The sequence below is a fragment of the Pteropus alecto genome, unplaced genomic scaffold (genome assembly GCF_000325575.1).
Source record: "Pteropus alecto unplaced genomic scaffold, ASM32557v1 scaffold219, whole genome shotgun sequence".
Taxonomy (NCBI): Eukaryota; Metazoa; Chordata; class Mammalia; order Chiroptera; family Pteropodidae; genus Pteropus; species Pteropus alecto.
The window spans coordinates 1,038,744-1,062,962 of NW_006443128.1; the positions used below are offsets into that span (position 1 = coordinate 1,038,744).

Consider the following 24,219-nt stretch of genomic DNA (forward strand, 5'->3'; position numbering starts at 1 on the left):
TCTTTCCCCTTGACATGTGCTACCACATTTTTTACTGTAGGAGAGGAAAAACTGTTTTGCTTTCCTTCCTATATTCTCTGGCTAAAGCTCTGCAAATTAGACAAAAGGCAGTTTAACAAGAGAAAAACAAACAGTTGATTAATGCATGCTGAGTGAATCCAGGCAGGGAAACTCAGTGATTCTTTGAGGGAGACATTCAAAGAAGTGTTTAGAACTTAGGCTTATATATACCATCTTAACCAAAGGTCAATAAGTCTGTACAGAAGTGACAAGACCCAGGAGAAGGATTTTGAGTTTCTTGGTGCGGCAAATTGTGAGAAGGTAAATGCATGTGGGAGCTAATGGAAGATGAGTGCTAGTAGCAAAGTTTGTCATGTAGATTCCTCTGCTGCATCTCAGGGCTGATCAGATTCTAGAGTTATCTTCAGTGATTAACTTCTGTCTTTCCTGGTAGAGAGGGAAGGAGAAACACCTTTATAAATGTATGTCCTGCTTTTAGGCAAATAAGGGGAGAGCAGATAGCTTTTCTTGTATCTGCTTCTTCTCAATTGCTTTCCACTCAAAATAATCTTTATGCCAAAGTGGCTTACTTGGGGTGGCATCTTTTGATACTCTTTACCGGTAACATGTATCTCCCCTTTTTGTTTGCTGTTATATGTGTTTGTTTGTTGTCCCTCCCCCTACTGGAATCCAATCCCATAAGTGCAGAAATCACCCAAATGTCCTTTGAAAAAAATTGAGTCTGTAATGTGTGTGTGTGTGTGTGTGTGTGTGTGTGTGTGTGTGTGTAGATTGGGTGGGCAGCAATGAGATGGATAAGTAGAAAGAAAGATGAAGCTACATGACTTCAAAAAATCTGGTACAAAAATTCTGCATTCCAATGGAAAAGTTATGAACAGTGAACGGTACTGACTCTAATGATGAAAATTTTAGACTAAATAGAGGAAGATGATGGAATCATGAAAAAGTGGGGTTTGCCATTTCGGGTTACTTTCAGATAATCACGAAGGTGTCAAAGATTACATTTTCATATTAACTGAGCTCTGTGTCATGGTTTGGCTTACCGAAATGGGGTCACACTGAGTAGAATGTTAAGAAGCAATCTCTATTATTAAAATTGGCAAAATTGCTACCTGAGACTCACACTGGGCTTAAATGGAATTACACAAAGCTAAATAATTACTGCTAAATGAACAAATTGAAACAGTTCTGCTCACCAAAATGCAGAGTGCTAAACAGTAAGGAGGGACAAAGAGAATCATTACTTTAAAAAATAGACTTTGGAGTTAAAGTTACTAATTTCATTCATCTAAATGTTACAATTATTAATAGTCATGTCACATTTCTATTTCAAATAGAAACAGATACTGTCAGCCTGGTGGAAATGAGAATTCACACACATATGCTATCATATGAACATTAGAAACAAATTTGTGCCAATGAGGAAGGGAGAGCATTTTTCTGAAAACCAGCTTGATTTGCAAACCTCTTTAGGGATTCTAAAGGCTGGCTCACAAGAGAATCCTTAGGACTTTCCTGAGTCCACAAGCTCTGAGAAACTTTTTTGGAATTTCTTACATTTGCACATTTTTTAAGGACAAAAGACTGAGTCTCTGACTGTGCCCTGATATGCTTGCATGCCTTTCTGTGAGAGGACTTGTTTGATAGAACATGTTTATTATTTGCAGTGTCTTTTCCACAATCTCATTTTTAATGCTCATTTGTTGTTTTCGCCACTCTCTCCCAGAAGTGGCACAGAATTAGCAAGCTTGTTGCCCAAGCTCCATGGCAGCCTGACTAGATTAGACCTTTGATGGCCTCTAACCTGTATTGTAGGTTAGGCATTTGTAAAACTGTCATCCAAGACTGATTTTTGTCTCTAATCTTCCATGTAGGTGGATGGAAAAATAAATCTGATGCATATTATGGGTATTTAAGGAATGGCTTATGGGAGACTTTCTACCACAAAATGTTTTTCTAGCCTGCTGGGACCATTAGAGATTTAGCTGCTTTATTCAACTAAATATATCACTTACTATAACAAGCACAGTGCAGAGATATGTCAAACTTTTTTTAAAAAAATTAAACAGATAAAAAATAGATATTGGGGACTTATGTAGTTGTTTAAAGAGACAACTTGACCTTCATTAAGGAATTTTTTAGAAAGTACTTTGGATGATAATTTTGTTAGAACCACAGTAAAAACATTATTATAAAATAAATGACAACGCACAAATGTCAAAAATTTTATTTCTTTTAAATAAACTTTTTCTGAGTCATGGTGATTCATAGTCTACAGTTTTCATGCATCTGAACTTTTAGAATAGTATTTCTTTCTCCACTCTCTACAATGAATTGAATGGCAAATATGAAGCTTATCTTAATAGTCTCTTGCCTTATTTGACAAGGTCATATTTCTCTTAAAAGCATTGTATTGTGATGGTGATTATTTTTCTCGATAATAGAAAATAATTTCAAAAACTATTCAGCTGAGAAAGCTTATGGAATGTTTCTGAGGACCTATTATCTTTTTTATCATTCAGCGTGTATCTCCAAATCTTCATTTGTGTATATATATTTTTTCTATTCTTTAACTGTTTTGTCCTTTCCCATGTGGGAGTTGAGAGGTTCACCCAGCTCTTCTCTGAGCTTTTGACTTTGGAGCTACTTTTGTCAGATCTTCCATCATTTCTCCCTGAACTGAATCAAAAAATTTAGTTTCGTTTGTTCTCGAGTGACTACCCCATGTCCTCCCATGTTAAGACCCCGCTTCCAGCTCCTGGACTGTAGCAGCCTCTATCTGGTCTAATTTTTGCATGTTTACCCCTTTTTGTTTTTGTGCTTTCCTATCCCATGCAGTCCTGAGGATCAGACCCATTGTAGCTGGTCCTCCTGTCAGGCCCTCTCAATACCTAGGATACTTCCTTGACTCTCTCAAGACAGTGCCTGGCACACGGTAGCTGTTCAATAAAGTCTGCTCCATGGAACTGCCTTGCATAGAACTGCATTTTCAGCTCACTTGTACACCCCTGGAGTTCCTCTTCTTCAAAACCCTCTTGATTTGATGATATTACTAATTACAGAAGCTGATGTTAAACAAAAACCATGGGGAATAGAATTTTTTCTGAAATAAAGAATGTAATGGGCCATATTCTAGCCAGAAAAAGGACTGGGTCCTGGGACATACAGTCTGAACAACCAGGAGAAGAAAATCATATATGCCATCCTGGAATTGATGGAGCATTTCTGTACAATGAGTGTGGAGAGAAAGATGTAAGTTGTTTTGAAAGAATAGCTATAGACAAAAAGGAGGGAAAAAGGTGAAGCAGGAAAAGTTCTTGGATAGGTGCAGAGTCCATAAAAAAGTATTTGCTGTTTCTGGATTGGTTGTGGTCAGCAGCCTGGAAAGTTCATGAGTAAGCAGAATGTGGTGGAGTCTGTGGTTGCCTACCTTTCTAGGTAAGAGCTGAAATAGCCACGAAAGTTGATTCAGAGTTTCTCCACACATTAAGGAAGGTGAGCAATCTTTAGTTGGATTTGGCTCAAGGCTGTTAACTGATTAATCTCTTACCTCTTTCTCCCACCCTCCTGCCTGCTGTAATTTAATTTAGGACATCTCCGAATTTTCTTGTTACAGTGAATAACACTCAGAGGACCACATTTCTTTCCATTACATTCTTCTGACACACTTCAGAAGGATCTTGATCAATAGCAGTACTTGCCTTGTGCCGTGTCTGTCGCCATGGGAAGAACATCCGGAAGAGTATATATCAGGGTATCGATTCTCTAAAACAGAATATTAACCAAATATAAAAACAAAACAAGAATAAAAACAATGTGTGGCATTGATACATAGCACACCATTAGGATGCAACCACCATGGAGAGAACTAGGATACTGTCAGTGAGAGGTTCAACATGACCTGTTTGTGTTTTTCCTAGTTTTGTATTTAGAGGAGAAATTGGATGACTCTTGAGATGGCAGGTCTATTTTCTATGCTGGAATATACAGGCAATTATGTTCCCGGGAGATGTGAACCTGTAGAGTCTCTGGGTTATGTAATCCTGATTGACATGATAAAATGGATCTCTCTTGTTGTCCTCTTAAGGGAAGCCATCAGCCGTGTTTGCGAAGCTGTCCCTGGAGCCAAGGGAGCCTTCAGGAAGAGAAAGGTACTGTCTTCTTGGCTCTGCGTCTGACCATGTCTTCTCTACTTCTGAACTTTTCTGTCACTACTCAGCATCTTTAATCACGTAGAATCATTCAATTCTCTCTTCCCATGGCCTAGCTCTTGTCACTTTTTTTTTTTTTTTGCCAGAGGGAAACCAAAAGCCATCTCTTAGTTTGAAGAGGGTAACTGGCACTGGCTCTTGTCACTTTTAGAAACAGAAAAAAGCTTATATTCTCTCTCTCTGCCATGCGGTTGATAAGGACAGTTAGCTATCACTACCAATTCAAAGTAGACACCCTAGTTACTGACCATGGGCCTAAACCTAAATATGATGATGACAATAGACATGTAAAACAGGGCCAGGCATTTTTTTAAACCTTTGGAATCATTGATTCATTTCATTAGAATAACCCTTTGAGGCAGACATTTCCAGTGGTGTAGCAGTCAAAGTCTAATAACTGTTTTTTGGGGGTGGGGGACTGAATTTGTAGTATTTGCCAGTTTCCCTGGTGTAAATACTTCTGCAATGGCTGATTTCAAGCTTTAACATGACATTCTTAAAATGAACTGTGGAGCTGAGGTCCAGCCCAAACTGCCTGATTCTGGGTGCCAGACCTTTTCATCCTAAGATGTTTGAACCAGAAGAAAAAAAAAATACCTGAATTAAGAAAAAACTGAGAAAATCTCTTTACTTAAGCATCTAGCAAATACATAACTAAATACTTACTATCAGGACTTTTCTACGCCTGGACTGAATGAGGGAGAGTATCTCTGAATCTATCCTGACCCTGAGGTTTTGGGGCATGCTGTATGCTCGCCTCTGCTGGTCCCAGGGCTGTGGGTCGCTTCTATCTTTATAGCTTGAGGACATTCAACTGAGTTTCAGGCAGAGAACTTTGGACGAAGGCTTAGATGTACTGGTTTATGGTCCAGTCAGCCCACAGGGGCTGCCAAGCAAGCCTCCAGCACCTTGAATACAGGAACTAGGAGGGTGTCTAAGAACAGAGACAGTGAACCTTCTCTTTCAGGGCCAGGTGGCGCCTGACCAGCAAGTCTTAGGATACCCTCCTGGTTCTCTCCGTGAAGGAGGGGAAGTAATGCTGATTTCTGGTCTCCAGCCCAGGTATACTTAATCAGGGCCCAGGCAGCTCTATCTTTGAATAGCTCTGGCAGGAGCTTTGCAAACAATGCCAGCTGGTTAAGAACAGTGTTAACTGGCATATCAAGGAGGGCGTGGTCTGTCCCGAGGAGGAAGGTTGGGTGGTTTTCAACGGATAGAGACAAATATTGGCAGTGCCCTTGAAAGGACCCAGGGAGAAGGTGTCTGGCTGGAGAACACAGCTCATAGTTCCTCGTGCCAAGGACATTTCTGACAGGCTGATAGATGCACCAGTTAGAGCCAAACTGAGTCTGTCCATCCTTGGGCTGGCTCCAGACCCGGATTCTAATTAAATCATCCATGTGAGCTCTGACCTGGAGAAAGTGCTGGCCAAAGAATTTGTGTTCTATTCCTTCAGCAGTGAGCATTCTCATGACTCCTTGGGATTGTTCATAAGCCCCTGAGCTGGACCGATTTAGTCTGGCCCTGACTAATATGACTGTTGTTGAAATGAAGCTGGTTTGTGAGTCTACAAAGCTGTAGGCCCTAACCTGTGGCACTTTACTGAGGCTTATGAGTAACCTATGAGACATATCTCAATGTGAGCTGCCTAAAACACTGACACCTCTGTCTTTCCCTTATCTCGGTGTGTGTGTGCATAGTAGATGTTTTACAATTCACGTTTTGCGAATTCTAGAATTTTTTGTTAATATTGGATCCCACCCCTCCAGTTTATTTGTGGCACAATTTTCTTCACATGCCTAATGAAGGTGGGAAGGTGAAGGTTTTGGGATTTGGCAAATAGGAACAACTTAGAGGCCCTGACAGTGTGGCTTCCAGTGAATCAAAAGCTAAAATAATGTTGCTTAATTTCACAGCCTCCGAGCAAAATGCTGTCCAGCATCTTGGGCAAGAGCAACCTCCAGTTTGCGGGGATGAGCATTTCCCTGACCATTTCCACTGCCAGCCTGAACTTGAGGACACCAGACTCGAAACAGGTCTGTGGGCTCTCAGGCCCCCTGCCCTGCCCTGCCCAAGACCCCTCCACAGGGTATTTCACAGGGCTTCCCACTTACAGCTTTACTGGGTCTGTGTGGAGCACATTTGTGTAAAACCTTCATGAATCTGCAAACTTTGGCCACTTCGAAGGGTCACCAACAGGATGATAAATGGAATTGGCTCTCTTTTGTTCTGCAATAAATTACCTTTTTTGGGGATAATGCATGAAGTCATTGGTTTACCTACAATGTAAAAAAGAGGCATATGTATATGCAAAGCCTCCTCTCAATGTCCTTGCTTCTATTTTGTTTTATTTTATACCATATTTCATTCATTCTACAGCCCACATTTTATTTTCACATTTTTATTTCCTTGAAATGAATGGCATGTTATGGTTTAATTGACAGTATTTTTTATTTCTTATTGGGTCATTTTGGAGCCTTTCACAGTTGATAGTGTCATAGAGTTGATGTCATATGGCTATCTGTGGCTATATCCATACCCAGTGTGGAAAGAGTTTGTTGCTGACCAAGGCAGCAGAGCAGTGATGTTTATTGAGGTAATTCCGTTTAGGATGGTTGGATTCTTCTGCAGTGTTTATCTTTTAGGTTTCTCTGATGGTTAGTTCCTTCAGCCAGAAAAATGGTTATGTGATATTATATGACCTGTCTGGTCATTCACTAGAAGATCTTACTTCCAGGACTGTCTTTATCTGACCTGATTCAGAGCTTGTCCAGGAAAAAAATGCCTCTTCCCAAGAGACGTTTGTCCAAAACAGTTAGAGGCAATTGTTTAACATCATGGCTCAAAAGGGTATATAAGCAGCAGCCTTTGGTACCAACAGGTGAAAATGCTTAGAACTGTAAATGCCTTCACCTGCTCTGCTCAGCCTGGGCCTCTGTTGCCGGCAGTATGAGTTAGAAGTCAGATATATCCACATTGTAGGATGGGCAATCCATAGACCTTTGGATGACATACTTCCTGACTCTGGCAGTGTGTCACCAGGGATGCCCAGGGATACCTTAATGTTGCTATACACATTCATATTTATTGATTTCTAAATTCCCCAGATAAGCAAGCAAAATCCCACTTTCATTTATCTCTCTGCCCCACCCTTCCCATTTGAGATGGTAAAATAAATTCTAGATGCAAAATAGAAATAAAAGGGCTTTGTTTTGATATATTGGATGCCACTTCTTATTCCATTCCTTTGTCTTCACTTGAGAGATGGATGATCCCTTGTCTTTTCTCATTGGCCCTTCTAAGGAATGGGTTATCTGGTCATTTAGGTGGTGGATTAAGAAACTTCAACAGGCTCAGCCTCTTTCTGGAGCAGCCTCAAGGCTGAGCACCCATGGCGGCTAATGGAGGTTGGTCTCCTCAGCTCTGCACTCATACTCCCTCATCCATCTTTATTCTATGTGGCTGTTGCACCTTTTGTTTCTAGAAATCCTCAAACCATGGTCCTCAATTCAGTGGGATCTTATCTCTTAATTCCCCTTTTACCTAATTCCCCACTTCAAAATAAAGAGAAGCAGACTCAGAAAGAGCAGAAAGGCCGAGGCCATCATGGTTGGCACTCTTCATCCTGGCATTGGAGCTGGTTGGGTGTGTCCAGTTCTCACTGTCCTGCCCTTAGTTTAGGTGGATAGGAGTGAGTCCTGGGGGATGCTAGCTTGGACATCATGAGCACAGTCTGAGGAAGGTTTGACAGAAGCCAAAGCTCAGATCCCTCTGGCTCTCCTATTTGACTGAGTTTAGTCTCTGGTTGCAGGAAACAGAACGAGCCAAGTGGATACTCTATTTCCAACATAGAGAAATAGCAGGAAGGCAGGCCCTGCTCCCCTGTGTAGAGTTCTCCAGGAATAGAAAAAGATGAAACAACCTCAGAGCAAAAACACAAGCTTTCAGTTAATTAGCTCTAACTTCCTTATTCTCCTTTTCAATTTCTCTTAGCCAAAGGGATAACATATACAGTAATGGTTATACATTGTGTTGACCAAATATAATTTCCATTTTTCACCTAAATCTTAGTGTCCACTTTGATTTCCAAACCTCATCTTTAGAGCTGCTTTGTAAGTAAAAATTAAATAAGCAAAAAATTAAATAAACAAAACTTAATTTTAGAAGTCATAGTTTATCATCATTTGGGGACTATTATGTCCTCATTGCTCTCCCAGGAGCCCTCTATACCTGGACTAGAGGAAGGATTCCAGAGGACCGTGAAGGGAAACTATTAGTTTAATCCATCTGTGTTTAGGCACAGGCTACAGAGCCAGACTCATTGCTTTTATTCATTTACAGTTGACTCGAACAATGCTGAGGGGAGGGGTGCTGACTCCTGCACAGTCAAAAATCTGGGTGTAACTTTTGACTCCCCCAAAACTTAACTACTATATGCTTTAGTTTTTCTTGATCTTGATTTATTTTGTAAGTCCTAACAGCTGAAATAGGCATTTAAAAAATCTTTTTTTTATCTTATAGTTTGGTTATCGTTTTGCTTTGATTTTTACAGGAGCATGGTTGGAAAAATCCTTTGGATGGTAGGATTATGGCTCTGTAAATTTTGACTGCCCACCAGTGAGGGCTTGAGGGCCTGAGCAAAAATAAACCTGGTTATGTTGAGAGGAAGACAAGAGTGCTGTTTCCACCCCCGGAAATTTACTTCAATGTCATTACATTGTTTTTAGAAAGATAAAAGTAGCATGGAAGATTTACGTAGCTTTTTAAATTTAGGGCAGCTTCCAATTTACTCAGTGTCTACTAAATTCTACTGTACCCTGCAGTTTACAATGCTAATGGAAATTTCCCATTTTAAAATGAACTTGGCATGTCCTCATTTTAAATTGATAAATTATAAGAGTGCCTGAGATAGCACTGATTTTGATCTTGGATGCAGGCTTTCTGATTTATGTGCACATGATACAAATGGGATGAAGTGGGGGATGGCCACACTTCCCTCCACTCCAACTATGGTGTCTATAGCAAAGACCCTATATGTCTTTGGAAACAGAAACTATGCAGTCAAAATATTTTGATGTATGGGTGAGACATTTTCCTTCTCAAAGAGGCATGGTTCTTAAGACCATCTGTGTCCGGTCGTAGTCTGCCCTTTACTAGCTGTAGTACTTTGAGCAAGCCACTTGGCCCCGCTAGGTCTCAGACTCCCCATCTGTGAAATGGGATTACAGTAATTCTTATGTCACAGGGCTGCTGTGAAACTTTAATGAGCTAATTCTGTCAAGGCTGCTAGATGAGCAGCTGACATGTTGTGAAAGTTCATTAAAATGCTATCTATTGTTATTACTTATGTAATTGTTATTTTCAGTGGGTACCGATTTGGGGGAAACCTTGTCAATTCATATTACCTGCCAACAAATAGTTGGTTTTCCAAGACATGGGAAGGGTAATAACTACACATCTCATTTCTTGTTTTGGGTCTGGCAGATTATAGCAAATCATCACATGCAGTCCATCTCCTTTGCCTCTGGGGGAGACCCGGTAAGTGCCTTTGGCATCATTTTCTTTTATTCTTGTCTGGAATTGCTGAGAAGGGCCCTGATTCCAAGGTGTGCTTCTTAGGATACTATCAAGAACGTTTACTATGATGCCAACCATTTCTCCCTAAGCTCTTCTTGACTATCATTAATTTTCATTTCATTATACAAGAACTGTCAACAATCCTTGAAGCATTGGCATTCTTAAGAGTTAATGAAACAGCCCCCCAGTGTTTCAAAATTGCCTGGTGTTCTGGTCACCTAACCGCTTGCTCTGCCTTGTTCTTGTTTTTCTATTAGACCTCCAATGGGGTCCTCTGTTTTTGTATTTTAAGACTGAATTTACTAAGTCTGTTTTATTCATAAATATTTGTAATTGGCAATTTTCTCTCCAAATTTAACACTATAGTCTTGTAATGGTTTGCTTTGCCAACAGGAAAGGAATTGCAGAGATAAAAAGAGAAAGAATAGAGAATGGAATGAGAATGTTTTGTTTTTGCATTGCTTCTTTTATGAAGAAGATGCAATAACAAGGGGACTTGCTCCCCACATTTGATCAGGAATGTGATGCTGTGATGTCCGCATTCAGTTTCAGCATCTGGAGAGGCAAGACTCAGAGCCATACCCACACATTCACAGTATTTACTATATACAGTTAGCTCTTTGAGGAAACCCAGGCAAGAAATCAGTCGCGAGAGAAAGAGGTGCAGGGAAAAAAAAAAAACACAACCAAAACTTTCCAGCAGTGAAGGGGAGAAAAGACTCCCACCCCTAAAACGTTATGTTATTTTTCATTGGTCTGGGTAAAGTTCTCACCAGTCCAGGAAAATATCTAAAAATTAGGACAAATTTATTAAAAAAAAAAAAAATGCAGGCCAAGATGGTGGAGTAAATAAACGCTATGCTTGCCTCCTTCCATGACCATACCAAAATTACAACGAAACTACAGAACAACCATCATTGACAATCATCTGAAGTCTAGCTGAACAGAAGTCTGACAACTAAGGATGATATATAGAAGGGGCCTTGATGAGACTGAACAGGCTGGCCCCATAACCACATGTGGCATTAAAAAATGGGAGGGATGTCTAGGCTGTGGAGGTCCTTCATGAGGAGTGAGGGGGTCTCAGCTCCACACCACTTCTGCCTGCGAGAACCAGTGGAGATTGTGCTGGAGTCCCAGGCACTCCTCTTAAAGGGCTCACACATGGGCTTACTCACTCGTTCTGAGCTCCAGCGCTGAGGCAGTAGTTTGAAAGACACCGGGGGCATAAGGGAAGAAAATGAATTGCGAGGCTTCAGAGTGAGGTTAGAGAGGCAGCTTTCTCTCAGAGATGCTGGCAGATGCCATTATTCCTTTGTTGAGCCCTCCATCAACCCAGTGTGCAAGCACAGGTGGGCGCCATATCTGAGTTTTCATCAACCTGGCTAACACTGTTCTTTGTGCTTGGGTGAATCCCTGAGACTCCGCCCCACCCAACTTGTGGGCCCACCCAAGCTGCTTCAAGTGGCTTTTCCATACAAACAGCCTGTCTTGGCTAATGCTGTGGACTCTCCTAAAATCTCTCAAAGGTCCACAAACCCCAAACAAGCAAGCATCTGGCCTTGGAATGCCCCATACCTCTTGCTAAGCAGACCCAAATTTGGCAGTAGAGGAAGCCAGCCTCCAAGCCCAGCACAAGTGACAACCACCTGCAGATCACTTTGTAGCTCATACCAAGTGGTCCTGGGAAGGGCACAGGCAGTGGCTGAACTTGGTCTGCAACAGAGCTCTGCTGAAGAGGCCCCCAAACCAACATGCCTGGTGATCAGCTTCAGACCACACCAAAGCACCACCCAACCACCTCTACAAATGACACACCCAAAGGCCAGACTAAGCAGGCACCAGAGGCTGCTAAAGCAAATCCTGCTCCATGGGGTCAGCCCCTACACAATAGCTCCTCCACTATAGTCACAGCCAGTCCTCACAATGAATCAGCCTGAGGGTCAATCCCTCCCATTGACGTGCAAATAGCAATAGAGGCTAACTACAACACGAGTGCACACACAACCCACACAAGGGGCACCCCTAGAGCACCTAATCAGGGAGACTGGGCCACTGGGCCCCTATAGGGCATTCTACTAAGACCAGGAGACCTAGCAGCTCTATCTAATACATAAAAACACAAGAAGGCAGCCAAACTGAAAACATAAAGAAACATGTCCCAAATGAAAGACCAGAATAAAACTCTACAAAAAGAACCAAACAAAATGAGGACAAACAATCTAGCAGATGCAGAGTTCAAGATACTAATTATAAGGATGCTCAATAAACTTCAGATAAGAGTAGATGAACTCAGAAAGAACTTTAACAGAGATAGAAAACGTAAAAATGGAGATCCAAAACATAAAAAAGAACCAGTTAGAAATGAAGAATACAATAACTGAAATGAAGAAAAATTAGAGGGAATCCACAGTAGATTGGATGAAGGAGAAAACTGAATCAGCGATTTAGAAGATAAGGAAGCAGAAAGCACTCAATCAGAACAGCAACAAGAAGAAAGAATCCAAAAAAAGTGAGGGTAGTTTGAGTCTCAAGGATAACATCAAACATACTAACATTCGCATCACAGGAATACCAGAAGGAGAGGAGAGAGAACAAGGAATTGATCTATTTGAAGAAATAATGATGGAAAACTTTCCTAATCTGGTGAAGGAAATAGACAGGTTTTAAGTAAAAGTTTACCAGTCTAAGGAAGCTTGAATAATTGGTATGTATGTTACTCCTTATCCCAAGTCAGGGACCTTGTCTACTTCTAGCCCAGAAAGGGAATCTTCCCCTTGCCCCATACTTATCTCACAGATCTTTCTTCTTAGGCTCCTTATACCTGTAACCTGATTGTAGAACTGCTATTGGCACATTGAAAGTGATTTCCTCTGTTGGCTCTAGTGTCTACATTTCCAAAGGGCAGTACGATCATGGCACCAAGTGTCTAAGCTACAGGAGAGTGGTACCCCATCCTCCCCTGCTCCAGCTGCTGTAGCCCTCAGGAAAGTGTCACAACAGGAATCATCCCAGCATTGCTTCTGCCACTCCTGCCAGTTGAGCATGGCTGCAGTGAGAGTCCTGGGCATCTCCTCATCTCAGACCCTTGAGCCAGGGTCACTGTCAGAAGGGATTTGTCCACACTGAAGATTGTTCTTTGCTTTCAAACTTCTACTTAATTGTCAAAGGCTGACCAGAGCACCATTTAATCATCTTATTCAGTGTGTTCAGCTGGCTTTGGCCCTATTTTATACTTAGAGTTTTGTCTTCAAGTCTCCTATGATGATTTCCTCTTCTTTTTTTCCTTCCCTTCCCTTTTTTTTCTTCTAATCTTTTATTTTCTTATGTTTCATTGTAAAATGAAAGCCCTTATTGAGAAGTATATTTAGAAAGTGGAAATCTTCCATAATCAAACCCATCATAGGTACATTTCTGAGGATAATATCTAGACATACGTGTATACCTATTCTCTACTTGCACTACACCTACACATATATCTGTACTTATTTCTTTACCTATATCTGTATCTGGCTCTAATTAACTTGCGATGTGATGCTTGGAACCATAATTTCTTAAATTTGAAAGGTGACCCAGTTTGAAAAATAAAAGGCAGAAATGAACACCTGCGTTAACAGCTCCTTTCAGGAAGTTGTCTCAAATCTCATCTTCATGATGATATCATGAATGGAGATGCAGAGATCCAGAAAATGAGAAGCTAAATACATTGTCCTGTGTTAAAATTATTTGGTTCTCCACAGCACATACAGGTCTATGAACTATGTTCAATTTTTCCTATTACCTCTTTATTAAAAAAGTAAGTAGTCAGTGTAATTCATAACCATTTATAATCTTTCTGATACAAAAATGTCACCATACCAGGGGCTTAGAGTAATTCATAACTGTTTATATTCTTTCTGATACAGAAAATATCACCATACCAAGGGCTTGATTACTTTACATTTCCACTTTAACCAATCCAAGTGCATATCAAATTGTGCATGAATTCCCATACCAAATTGGTTTGTAATCATTACAATTGGTAGGTGTTTTAAATAAAACCAACAATTCTAGGTTCTGTTCATCGTTCTGCTGCTAATTGTATGTCTACTTATTACTCTGTGCCTCAGTTTGCTAGGTAAGAAAATGATATTTTGAAACATCAAATAAGACAGACCAAAAAACACTGTTAACCCCTACAGAAAAGGGCACACTATAATTATAATCTACTACTATTATTAATGTTAAAAGACCACCAAAAGAATGCCCGAATAATGGTCAGGCTCAGAAAATCTTCGGGAGTGAGAACAGAAATGGATAAATACAGAATAGGCACTCGGCAACCCTATTTTTAGAACATTATGTGCTCACTGTGTGATGTCAAGCATATTGTTTTGAAAAGCAATACACTCCCCTACTGTGCTAGAAAAAAAAATCAATATCGATATGAGAAAAGCTATGTCCTGGCTTGGCCATTGACCATCTGAGTGATAGGGTCATATCACATCTCTTTCCTGACCCTCCTTCCCTAGCTTTGAGCCAGAGCAGAGTTTCTTGACTAGAGTGAGAATTTAAAAAGAAGAATTTCCTTTTATATGCTACTAGGTTTGTCACAAATTAATTTTGTTACCCAAATATGTACAAAAATAAATTAAGTGTGGACCCCTTACTTTTTTGTTTATATATTTTATTGAACACTTCTCCCTCTCTTAAATATGTTTTTAAAAATTATTTAAAAATATTTTTTATTTTCCAATTAAAGTTGGCATATAATCTTATATTAGTTTCAGGTGTACAACATGGTGATTAGATGTTTATGTAATTTACAAAGTGAGAATCCTGATAAATCTAGTACCCATCTGATACCATACATAACTATTATAATATTATTGACTATATTCATTATGCTATACTTTACATCCTTGTGTGTTATACTTTTTTATTGAACTGTAAACCTTAATCAAGCTTGGAAGTTAAATGCAGTAAAGCCAATGACATTCAAAGTAATATTAATTTACTGTGATGCATAAAAGTTTTGCTGAAACTAAATCTCTGCTCCCAGTGTGACTCTAGAAATAGCCTCTACGATGCATTCCGAATCTTTTGAAGTCAGCGTCTCTCTACTACCATGGGTGCCAGATTATTCATTCTTCTACTTATTTCTTCTATTTAAGCAAACACTTCAGTTATATATTATTGTGTATAAATGTGACACTAATTTGCTTTAAGTGGGGCAAAGGCATCTAGTCTGACAATTCTTTTCTTTCTAATTCTTTAAAAACCTGGTAACCATAATGTTGGAAACCCAACTAAAAATCTTGGCACTGAAATTGTATGCAGAACATTATGATATGGTGGTCATTCAGATGATCCTGAATATTCCTGTATTAATTTTAAAAATTATCATTGAAATGAAAACACAAAGTTATAAGGAAATTCTGGTGACATCTCATAAATGCTGAGGAGTATACCCGCCCTATTACTGAATCCAGAGAGAGTCTATGGTTACAAACTACAATCCTTATTTTTGCCAAGAGCTTCAGAGTCTGATCAGATCTTCCTTGATGGAAATGACAGGAGGTCAGGTTGACTGGTTTGACTGTCTCCCACTCCCTTTCTGAGAATGGTCTGTGAGTAGACCAATAGTCAGTGGACTGAGCAGGGAGAGGAAACAGTTTAGTTGGGCTGCATGCTGGAGAATGACCCTGGAGTAGCAGCCAGTTATTTGAAGAGGGGCTTGAAGAGCTCTCCTTCCCATGCTTGGTCTTCCTGTGTCACTGTGAGTTCCAGGACAATAACATATGGAAAGTGCTTTTGCCACCAACCACCCTGCAGCCAGCTTTCAATAACCATTGCACCCCCTCTCATACACTCTCTCCCTATTGCCTATTCTCCTCTCTCACTGGAAGGTTTTCTGGCACTGTAGAGAGTAGTTGGCTCCTCTGCCCATAGAGCATAACAATAAAAGAACTCATGACAGAGAGTCTTTCAAATGCTGCAAACAGTGGGAGCTAATCAATAACCTTGCAGCCCTTCAAAGGAATAACATTTGAGAAATATCTGCAACAATTGTATAGACCTTTACCAGTTTCTTCTCGATCTGCTGACACTTTTTTGAATGTTGAAAACGTCAACTTTGCAGAGAAGTCTTTTCTGCTTTCAAGAATTAAGAGAATTATTGTTCTGTCTGGTTATTTAGAAACTAAAATCCATATGTTTACCTGGGCCCACTTCTGAGGCCGTATTGATGATTAGATGAGAATTCAGGCAAGGGAGCTCATGTTTCATGTGTAAGCATGAGACGTCAAAATTGAGCACATATTTTCAAAACATCTTAAAAGAATTTAAATAATTACTTATGTCCAAGAAGAAAAGAACCATTGTACCTCATCCACTTGTGAGGGAACATTTATAACCAACTTTGAACATCCACTGCTGAATTTCTTCTAGACCAGAGGTTCTCAAGGGAGGCCCCCAGACCAGCAGCAGAAGTAGCACCTGGAAACTTGTCAAAAATGTGCATTTGGGGCCTCACCTCAGCCTCTCCAAGTGGGGAACCCTGGCGTGCGATTTAGCAATCCGTGTTTTAACAAGCCCTGCAGAGGATTCTGACACCAGTTTAATTGTGAGGACCACTTGTTCTCAGCCTTGGTTCACATTGGAACCATCTGGGGAGCTCTTAGATATTCCTGATACCCAGGTCTCACATCTGATTTAGTTCAGATTATCTGGGAGGTGGGACCTTATTATCAATGTTTTTAAAGTTCCTCTGGTGATCCAACACACAGAACAGGTGTGTTGTTCACATTTTTGCTACTCAAAGTGTGGTCTGGGGAAGCAGCAGCAGTGCCATGTGCAACCTGGCTGCAGACACAGAACTCAGGTCCTGCCCTGGACCTCTGAGTCAGAATCTGCATTTCGTAAGATCCCTAGTGATTTCTGCTCACAGTCAGTTTGAAAAAATGCCACTTTACAGAGCTGTTATTTGGGCATCATTTCATTTCTGAGGTGGTTTGTGCACTGTGTGTCTAGCTATGCTGTCTCTTGCTTGTGATTAGTGATGTGGATGTCTCATTTTTCTCTGACAGGACACAACAGACTATGTTGCATATGTAGCTAAGGACCCTGTTAATCGCAGAGGTAAGCAATGCTTAATGCTTGTAATCTCTTGCTAGAATACTGCCCGGCTTGATACTGGATGTTAACACAGATGTTCCTCTCATTTCAGCCCTCTTCATCAAAATGACCACATGCTATATCGCATTGTTTATGATAACTATGATATGCAGGCAGTTAAGTGTAGCAGCACACCTGGCTGGGTTAGGAGACACTTGACATCTGTGAGCTCCAAACGCACACCTGTATCCAGCCAGCTACTGTGTAGTGCACCTGCCCTGCTAAGTACAGCTCCCACTCATACACTGAAAGTGGCTTCATGACATATGGAAGACTACAAACCATCCAGTCTCCTGCCGGACTCCAGCTCCTTGTGTGTCCGCTGCTAACTAAGTCTCTCAGAGAAGCCTCACGCTGCCTTGCACAGCTCTGATGGCCAGTTTCTAAGTTTAGATGCTGTCCTCTTATGCCCTACACAGGCTGGGTGAGGGGGTCTGAGGCATTCACATACTTTCTATCCTCAAGGAAGCTTTAATCTTAAACTCTCCCTCCACACCCACCATCCCATTTCTTTTATCACTTACAAAACCAAAGCCCCACTCACTGGATGATAACAAGCCTGGGTGGGTGAGCTGACTAAGGATGTGCTATCCTTGAATACCAGGCAGCCACTGGTGCACTTCATAATTCTAATTCAGAACTAGTTGATGAAGATCACCAGTGGGGTTTATAAAAATACAAAACAGCACTTTACTCCATTACCCACTGGTTCCCCTGCTCCTCCCACCCTCCAGCCCAGGTACCAACTGTTAAGTTTTTCCAGTTTGCTTTGCAAAACTTTTTATCCATATACATACATGTATGTTTTCTACTTCTTTTAAAATTTCAATACAAATGAGATTTAGCATTCTATTTTGCTCTGCCCCCCAACCCTATATCTTAGATATATTTCTAAGACAGCCCAGAAAGATCAAGTTACCTGATCCATGGTGTAACTTTATTGAGATCTGTCCCTCAGGTCCATGGACACCCAGGGGCCTCATGTACAGACTCCTTTGTTCTTCCTCAGAATATTACATGGCTTGCCCTAAAGAGGCATTTGCAGAGAAACAATGTTAGATGGTCGATACATCAGTGGACCTCGCAAATTGCCAAACAGACTGGCTGTAAAAATTTGCTTTCCTATGTAAGTGTGCCCGGGTAATTTTCCATCTGGGCCTTTTCCAGCCCTGAGTTGGTAAGCAGTGACTTGGTAGGGCTGCCTTTCCTTTCCTGAAACTGGAGATAACAAGAACTTACAAAGAATGTCAGCTGTTATTCTCTTCCAGGTGACTGGAGCTCCTCTACAAGTCATCATTGGGATGTCTGGGGGAAGAGGGGTTCCGTAGTTGAGGTGTTCCAATACAGATAACATTCTATATTGTAATTTTCATATTGTCACTCCTGAACCAGAGGAAGAGTAAGTACAAAGTTTTGATGGTAAGATGAGAAGGGTGGTTTTGATGAATCCAGAACTGTCCCCATAACCCCTTGCTAACATGTTCTAGTCCATCATTGCTTGAACCTGAAGCAGCTTTTACTTAAGTAATATCTGCAGATAATCAGTATTTGTCTTGAGTGAGAGGGCAGACTATAACAGTTTAACGCAAGCTCAGTCTTCCAACTAGAGGCTGCTTTATTATTCTGCTATGGCCACAGTACTAATAGCACAAGCCAGGTGCCTTAAAATAACAGAATTCATTGTCTTACAGTTCTGGAGACTAGAAATCTGAGATCAAGGTGCTGGCAGGGCTGTACTCACTCTGAAGCCTATAAAGGAGAATGCCTTTTAGCTTCCAGCATTGGCATCCTGGGCTTGTGGATGCATCACTTCAATTCTCCGTCTTCACATGGCCTTGTGCCCTGAGTGTGCCTCTGTTTTCATGTGGATATCTTTTTATAAGGATACCAGTTATACTGGATTAGACCTACCGTGATCCAGCCTGACCTCATCTTAACTAGTTATATATGCAGCAAACTTATTTCCAAATAAGGTGACCTTCTGCAGTGGGATTTCAACATGTCTTTCTCTCAGGACACAATTCAATCCATGTGAGAGGCCAAACACTTTAACCATCCTACAGTCCCACCAAGTTCAGTAGTGGGAAGTGGCAGGCTGGCACCTCCCCAGGCAGAGTTCCCATTCCAAATTAACTTGAAGCAATCCTAGTTTTTTTTTCCTTTTTTTTATGTCTTTAATGGCTCCTAGGTCAGTGGTTTTCAAAATGAAATGTGCTTTAGAGTCACTTGGGTGAACTTTCAAAAAACTCAATGCTCAGGCCTCAGAGAGTACAGCCCAGGCAATTATTTTTAAAAGCTCCCCAGGTGACTCCCACATACAGCCAAGGGTGGGAAATAAAGCTCCAGACCCTGAAACAGTTTAACCCAGTGCAATCTGACTTAGGGCCATGGAAGTATATAGGCTGCTATCCTGTTTCAGAGCCACAAACCAGGAGTACTTTCTGCCCACAGTGTCTTTTGAAGTCATGAAAATCAGCATCCACTCCATATGTCTGGCTCCCTTTGGGATCTGCATGTGGTGCCAGCATGTGACAAATACTGACCTCTTCGCTGAGGCTGCTGCTTTGGGGGCACAGGGGCCTTTTGAGATACTTGGTGGGGGATGTTCACTCCTTCTTCCAATTATCTATCACTTATAACAGACTACTTAAAGTTTAGTGGCTTAATAACCACCATTCCATTATCTCTTTGAGTATAATTGTCAGGAATCCAGACGGGGCTCAATTGGCCAATTCTGCTGCTGTGGCATCAATGGGAGTCACTGGGTGGTCTTTGGCTGGTGGCTGGCCTAGTCTAGAGGGTCCAAGTTGACTTCTCTGACATGCCTCATATCTTGGTAGAGATGACTAGAAGCCTAAACCATCAGAGTCCCTCCAAGGGACCTCTATCAGGGCTGTAAGACCTTTTACATGGTGGCTCTAGGCTCCACAATACTAAAGTAGAAACTTCCAGCACTCCCAAAGACCAGGCACAGCTTCACTTCTGCCAGGCGCAGCTTCACTACTGTCAAAGCAGTCACAGCCTGCTTAGACTCAAGGGGAGGGCAAACAGACCTACCCTCTGATGGGAATTTGCAGCCTTCCTTATGAATCACAGCTCTGTTCCTCACACATCAACAGGCCTAGCCTCCTGGGAGGCAGTGTGTGGGGGGAGGGAGTCGTAGTTCTAGCCATGAACATGATCTTGGAGCACACTTTGCCTCCATCTCATATGTGTCCACCCCATGATTACCCTCTTCAAGTATGGAGCTGGAAGAAGGGCTTCCCTCAACTGCTTCTGTTCTTCTTTTTCCCTTGGGCCAGGAAGCAAGTTTAATTTAGTAAGAATGGCCTCTGCCACTGAGGAGTCAGATTAGCAAGAAATTCTGGGAGTGAATGTTCTTATTTGGGCTCTTAAATATCTAACTCCCTGTTTAAATGGCCCAGTCAATGTGCTGAAGTGATTCCTTGGCTATAAGCACAGATCCTCAAGACGGGCAGGTGTGAAGACACATCTGAGTCCCAGAAAGTCTATAGAGATGGGTCAAAGTCCCTCACTGTTATCATTTATCTTTTCCATTATGATTCCTGCCTATACATTTTTATGTGTGTTCTTGGTTTATCCAGAAGTATTTACAGTGCGAATCTATATTCAGCTGTCGAATCCACGATTTATATAGTTAATCTGTTAGAGGTCATTAAATTGTATGGAAACCTCCACCAACATCTTGAGAAGACAAGAGACACAAATGAGTGAAGTTTCATGTGATTGGTGTATTATAGTTGAAGGGCAGGGCCAATAGACCTGGAAGGTGACTATTGATATATGTAGAAATAAAACTCCCAACAAATCAGGCTTTGCTGGATCCTAACACACCATTTTATTTTTATGTTGGGACTTTCATTACTAACCAATGACTCTCATCCCCTGCAGTCATATACATATTGGTTCAAATTATACTGTTTGAGTCACAAAAAGTAGCTAAAATATGATGTTCTAATCAGACATATGGCTGCCTGCAGGAGGCATGTACTTTACATAATTTATAATTGCAATAACATTCCTGTTTAGGCACCCTCTGGAACTCCCTGACCTGGCTGTGGAAAGATATATCCTGTATGTAGGTGATGCTGACCTAACAGGAAGGAAGCCTGTGTGTTCAGCCTGAACAGCTTCTAACACATTCTGCTGTTCTTTCCCCCAAGATTTCTTTAATAATGGAAAACTTGAATGGGCTTGAGCAGGAAGCCTGCACGTGGAAATGCTGCCTTGCATGGCCACGCTTGCCTGCTCCGGGCTTCTCTACAAGCAGATGGTCTTTTTACCAGGGAATTAAGGTTCATCTGGCTTTGGACAGTTGTAGGCCCCACAAGGTGACTTTCTGGGAAAGGCCTTAAATAGTATGAACTTAGTGGTAGCAAACAACACAACACCTCTGGATGTCCCCTTTAAACAAAATCTTATCTGCATAATGTGTAGAAGCAATGGTTTATTTGTTTTTATAAATCAGAAGGTTAATTTCCATCTACTAACACTGGTAGGAGGTTAGTTTTCTTATGAGTGGACATTTAGGTGGCTTCATAGTTGGCAATTGTCAATCAATATTGTACAAACAAGCCAGTCCCTGGACTTTAAACTTCCTCTGCAGAAACTCCAAATGTTCCCATCTCTCAGGCCTCTGGCTAAAAGCTAGACTTCTGTACTTACCACCCTGCTGCACTTCTGCACTCAGAAGCCTCGCAGGCCCCTCACATTGGACAAGCTACATATAAGTCTCCTTCCTCCACAAAGCATCACCGTGCCCACAGGACCCAATGCGAGCTCAGTTCTGCTCTAATGTGTCTCATTTCCCATAATTTTCTTTCTGTTGTAGCTCCACGGACCTCTGGCTCTTCCTTGTACACCGAGCCAGCACCTGCATTGGGACTTTTGTCCTCACTAGGTCCATGCCTGTGACATTCTCGCACCAGACCTTTACATGGTTCACTCCCTGACTTCCTTCGGGCTTCTTCTCCAATGTCACCTTCTACTACTACAAAAAGACTGGTTTCCCTGAGAAGGAGTAGAATGGGGAATGACCCTATTTTGCTGCTTCCGTTTGTAATAGGCACATTTTAGGTTTTCAAACATCATTTTGAGTCTTGATTCTGTACATGTCTCTCATCTAGTCTCCTTTTTGCCCATGGATGACATCCTTTCCTTGTGGGAGTGAAGCAAATAATCCCAATGGTCGCTTTGGAGAGGGTATCCTCATTTCTCACATACACCAACCCACACAGGTCAGGTCAGGAAATGGTGGCTTTTGGCTAAAGACTGTTGCAGTACTCTCAGAGAAAATACCAGGCCCAGGGATGCCCAGGGTTAGTTTGGATTTGGAGTGAGTTTCTGGAACATATAGAATGCATTTTACAGAAGAAGCCTCACACCCAGACAACAGATGCTATTTTCTCAATCCATTGAGGATGAGCCAGGTAGCAAAGCCTGGAGTTGTTCTGCCACCTTAGGTATCTTAGACCGACAGGGCTCTCTGCCTTCACTGAGTGAGGGTGCTTCCACCCAGAGCTCTGCAGTTTCTGAGGAACTGACTTAAAGAGGACCATTTCCAGGCCTGTTGTTCTCTGGTGTGTGGGAGATGAGTGGGCCCTGTGGATCCATTGTACAGCCTCTTCTGCAGAAACTTGATTTTTCATTTACTATGTTTAAGGTTAAGGCACCACTTTTCTACTTAGAAGAAAAATAAGCTGCACTTTCTTGACCCATTCCCAGTCTTTATTCTGGTTCTCCAAAGTACTGGCCAGCCAACTCCCATGCTGATGCTGATGCTTTGGGTGGGGTGGGGGGATGTGTGGCTGGAAACAGAGGATAGGTGGGGGATCCAAGTGTCTTTTCCTCACACCAGCCTAGACTCTTACTTCTCTATCGGCTAGTAGACATCTCCATTCTTATCATTTAACCGACAACCTGCACTCTAACAATTGCTTCAGATGGGCTTGCTTTGTGCCTATTGGGATTAATACTAATAAAAATTAATATCGAAAATAAAATAATATCAGTAGTCAATAATAAAAATACAGCTAGGACATCACCTCCTTGAGATCAATCCCTTGGCCATACCTAGTGTATCCAGGGATTGCATTGTGGTCCAAAATGCAGTATAGTCCCATTTGTTCTTCCCCAGCAGTGCTTTTCTGTGTGTCCTCAGCGGTATGCTCCCCTTGAGCCTGGGGGAGATGTTGAGGATGCCAGGCCCAGCAGCTGCAGTCTGGGTGAGCTACACTGGCTTTGTGCACAGAGAAAGCAGCAAGTATTGTAATGAAAGAGTCACTAAACTGTGGAGGTAGTGATGCCTCTGTCCCTTCTTGAGCAGTTTTCCATCTTAAGGAGTCCTTTTTCAGGTGTGTACTGGATTCTCCTGCAGCCAGAGGACAATTCGGTGTCTCTGGTGCTTGAGAACAACTACCCTTGTAGAAATGCCTCCTCCTGAAAGACAATTACATCCTAACTGTTGACAAGAGAAAAGTGGAATGGGACACATGCATCTGTCATTTTCTCCAAGAAGAATGACTCTACCGCATTAGTAATAAGACCATGGCATGCTTGTCACAACTTGTGGAGGGGTTGGGGCTCCTCTGTGAGATGCCATGGATGGTCTCTTTCTTGTAGAGCAAATGCAGGGGCCTTCTCCATGCCTTCTTCCGCTTCACCCTCTTTTCTCTGAAGGTTTCACATAGATTATGATGCAGCTTGACTACAAGATGGTGTGTCCTTGAAGGATGGTGGGCACCTGGCATAAAGTGATTAATTTTTAATTTTGGAGAGAATAAGGCATTAAGAAATGCATCCGATGGTGACACTGTACAGCTGTGGGTCCCAGGGATTAAGTTACAGTTAAAACCTTCAGGACATATAATAAAGGGCACATGCAACACCTTGTTCCTGTCTTCTCACAGCTACTGATGGGGTTTCACTCTCAGGAAGGCTTATGTGGAGAACCCTGGGTAGGGTAGCTCTTGTATTTGTCTCTAATGGGCCTGTGTCTCTGGTTCCCATAGCTTGTCACATTTTGGAATGCTGTGACGGGCTGGCCCAGGACGTCATCAGCTCCATCGGACAAGCCTTTGAGCTCCGGTTTAAGCAATATTTGCAGTGTCCTTCCAAGATCTCCGCTTTCCACGACCGGTGAGTAGTACTACCATTTGCAATGGCCTTTCTGCATTTTATCACCTTTCCTCTTAAAAACACTTGAAAGGAGAAAACCATAAAACTGCCTCCCTGA

The 24,219-nt window shown here is 41.7% G+C and overlaps 1 protein-coding gene across 1 annotated transcript in view; it reads left to right on the plus strand.

Moving 5' to 3' along the window:
* SHC3 (SHC adaptor protein 3) overlaps positions 1–24,219 on the plus strand; it is a gene marked incomplete at its 5' end in the record, with an annotated part of 154,034 nt that overhangs the window by 69,638 nt on the left and 60,177 nt on the right. Inside the window, 5 exons of the mRNA XM_025040786.1 lie at positions 4,109–4,172; positions 6,149–6,268; positions 9,717–9,770; positions 16,877–16,928; positions 23,996–24,122. Coding sequence (XP_024896554.1) covers positions 4,109–4,172; positions 6,149–6,268; positions 9,717–9,770; positions 16,877–16,928; positions 23,996–24,122 — 417 coding nt within the window. The remainder of the gene's footprint in view (positions 1–4,108; positions 4,173–6,148; positions 6,269–9,716; positions 9,771–16,876; positions 16,929–23,995; positions 24,123–24,219) is intronic.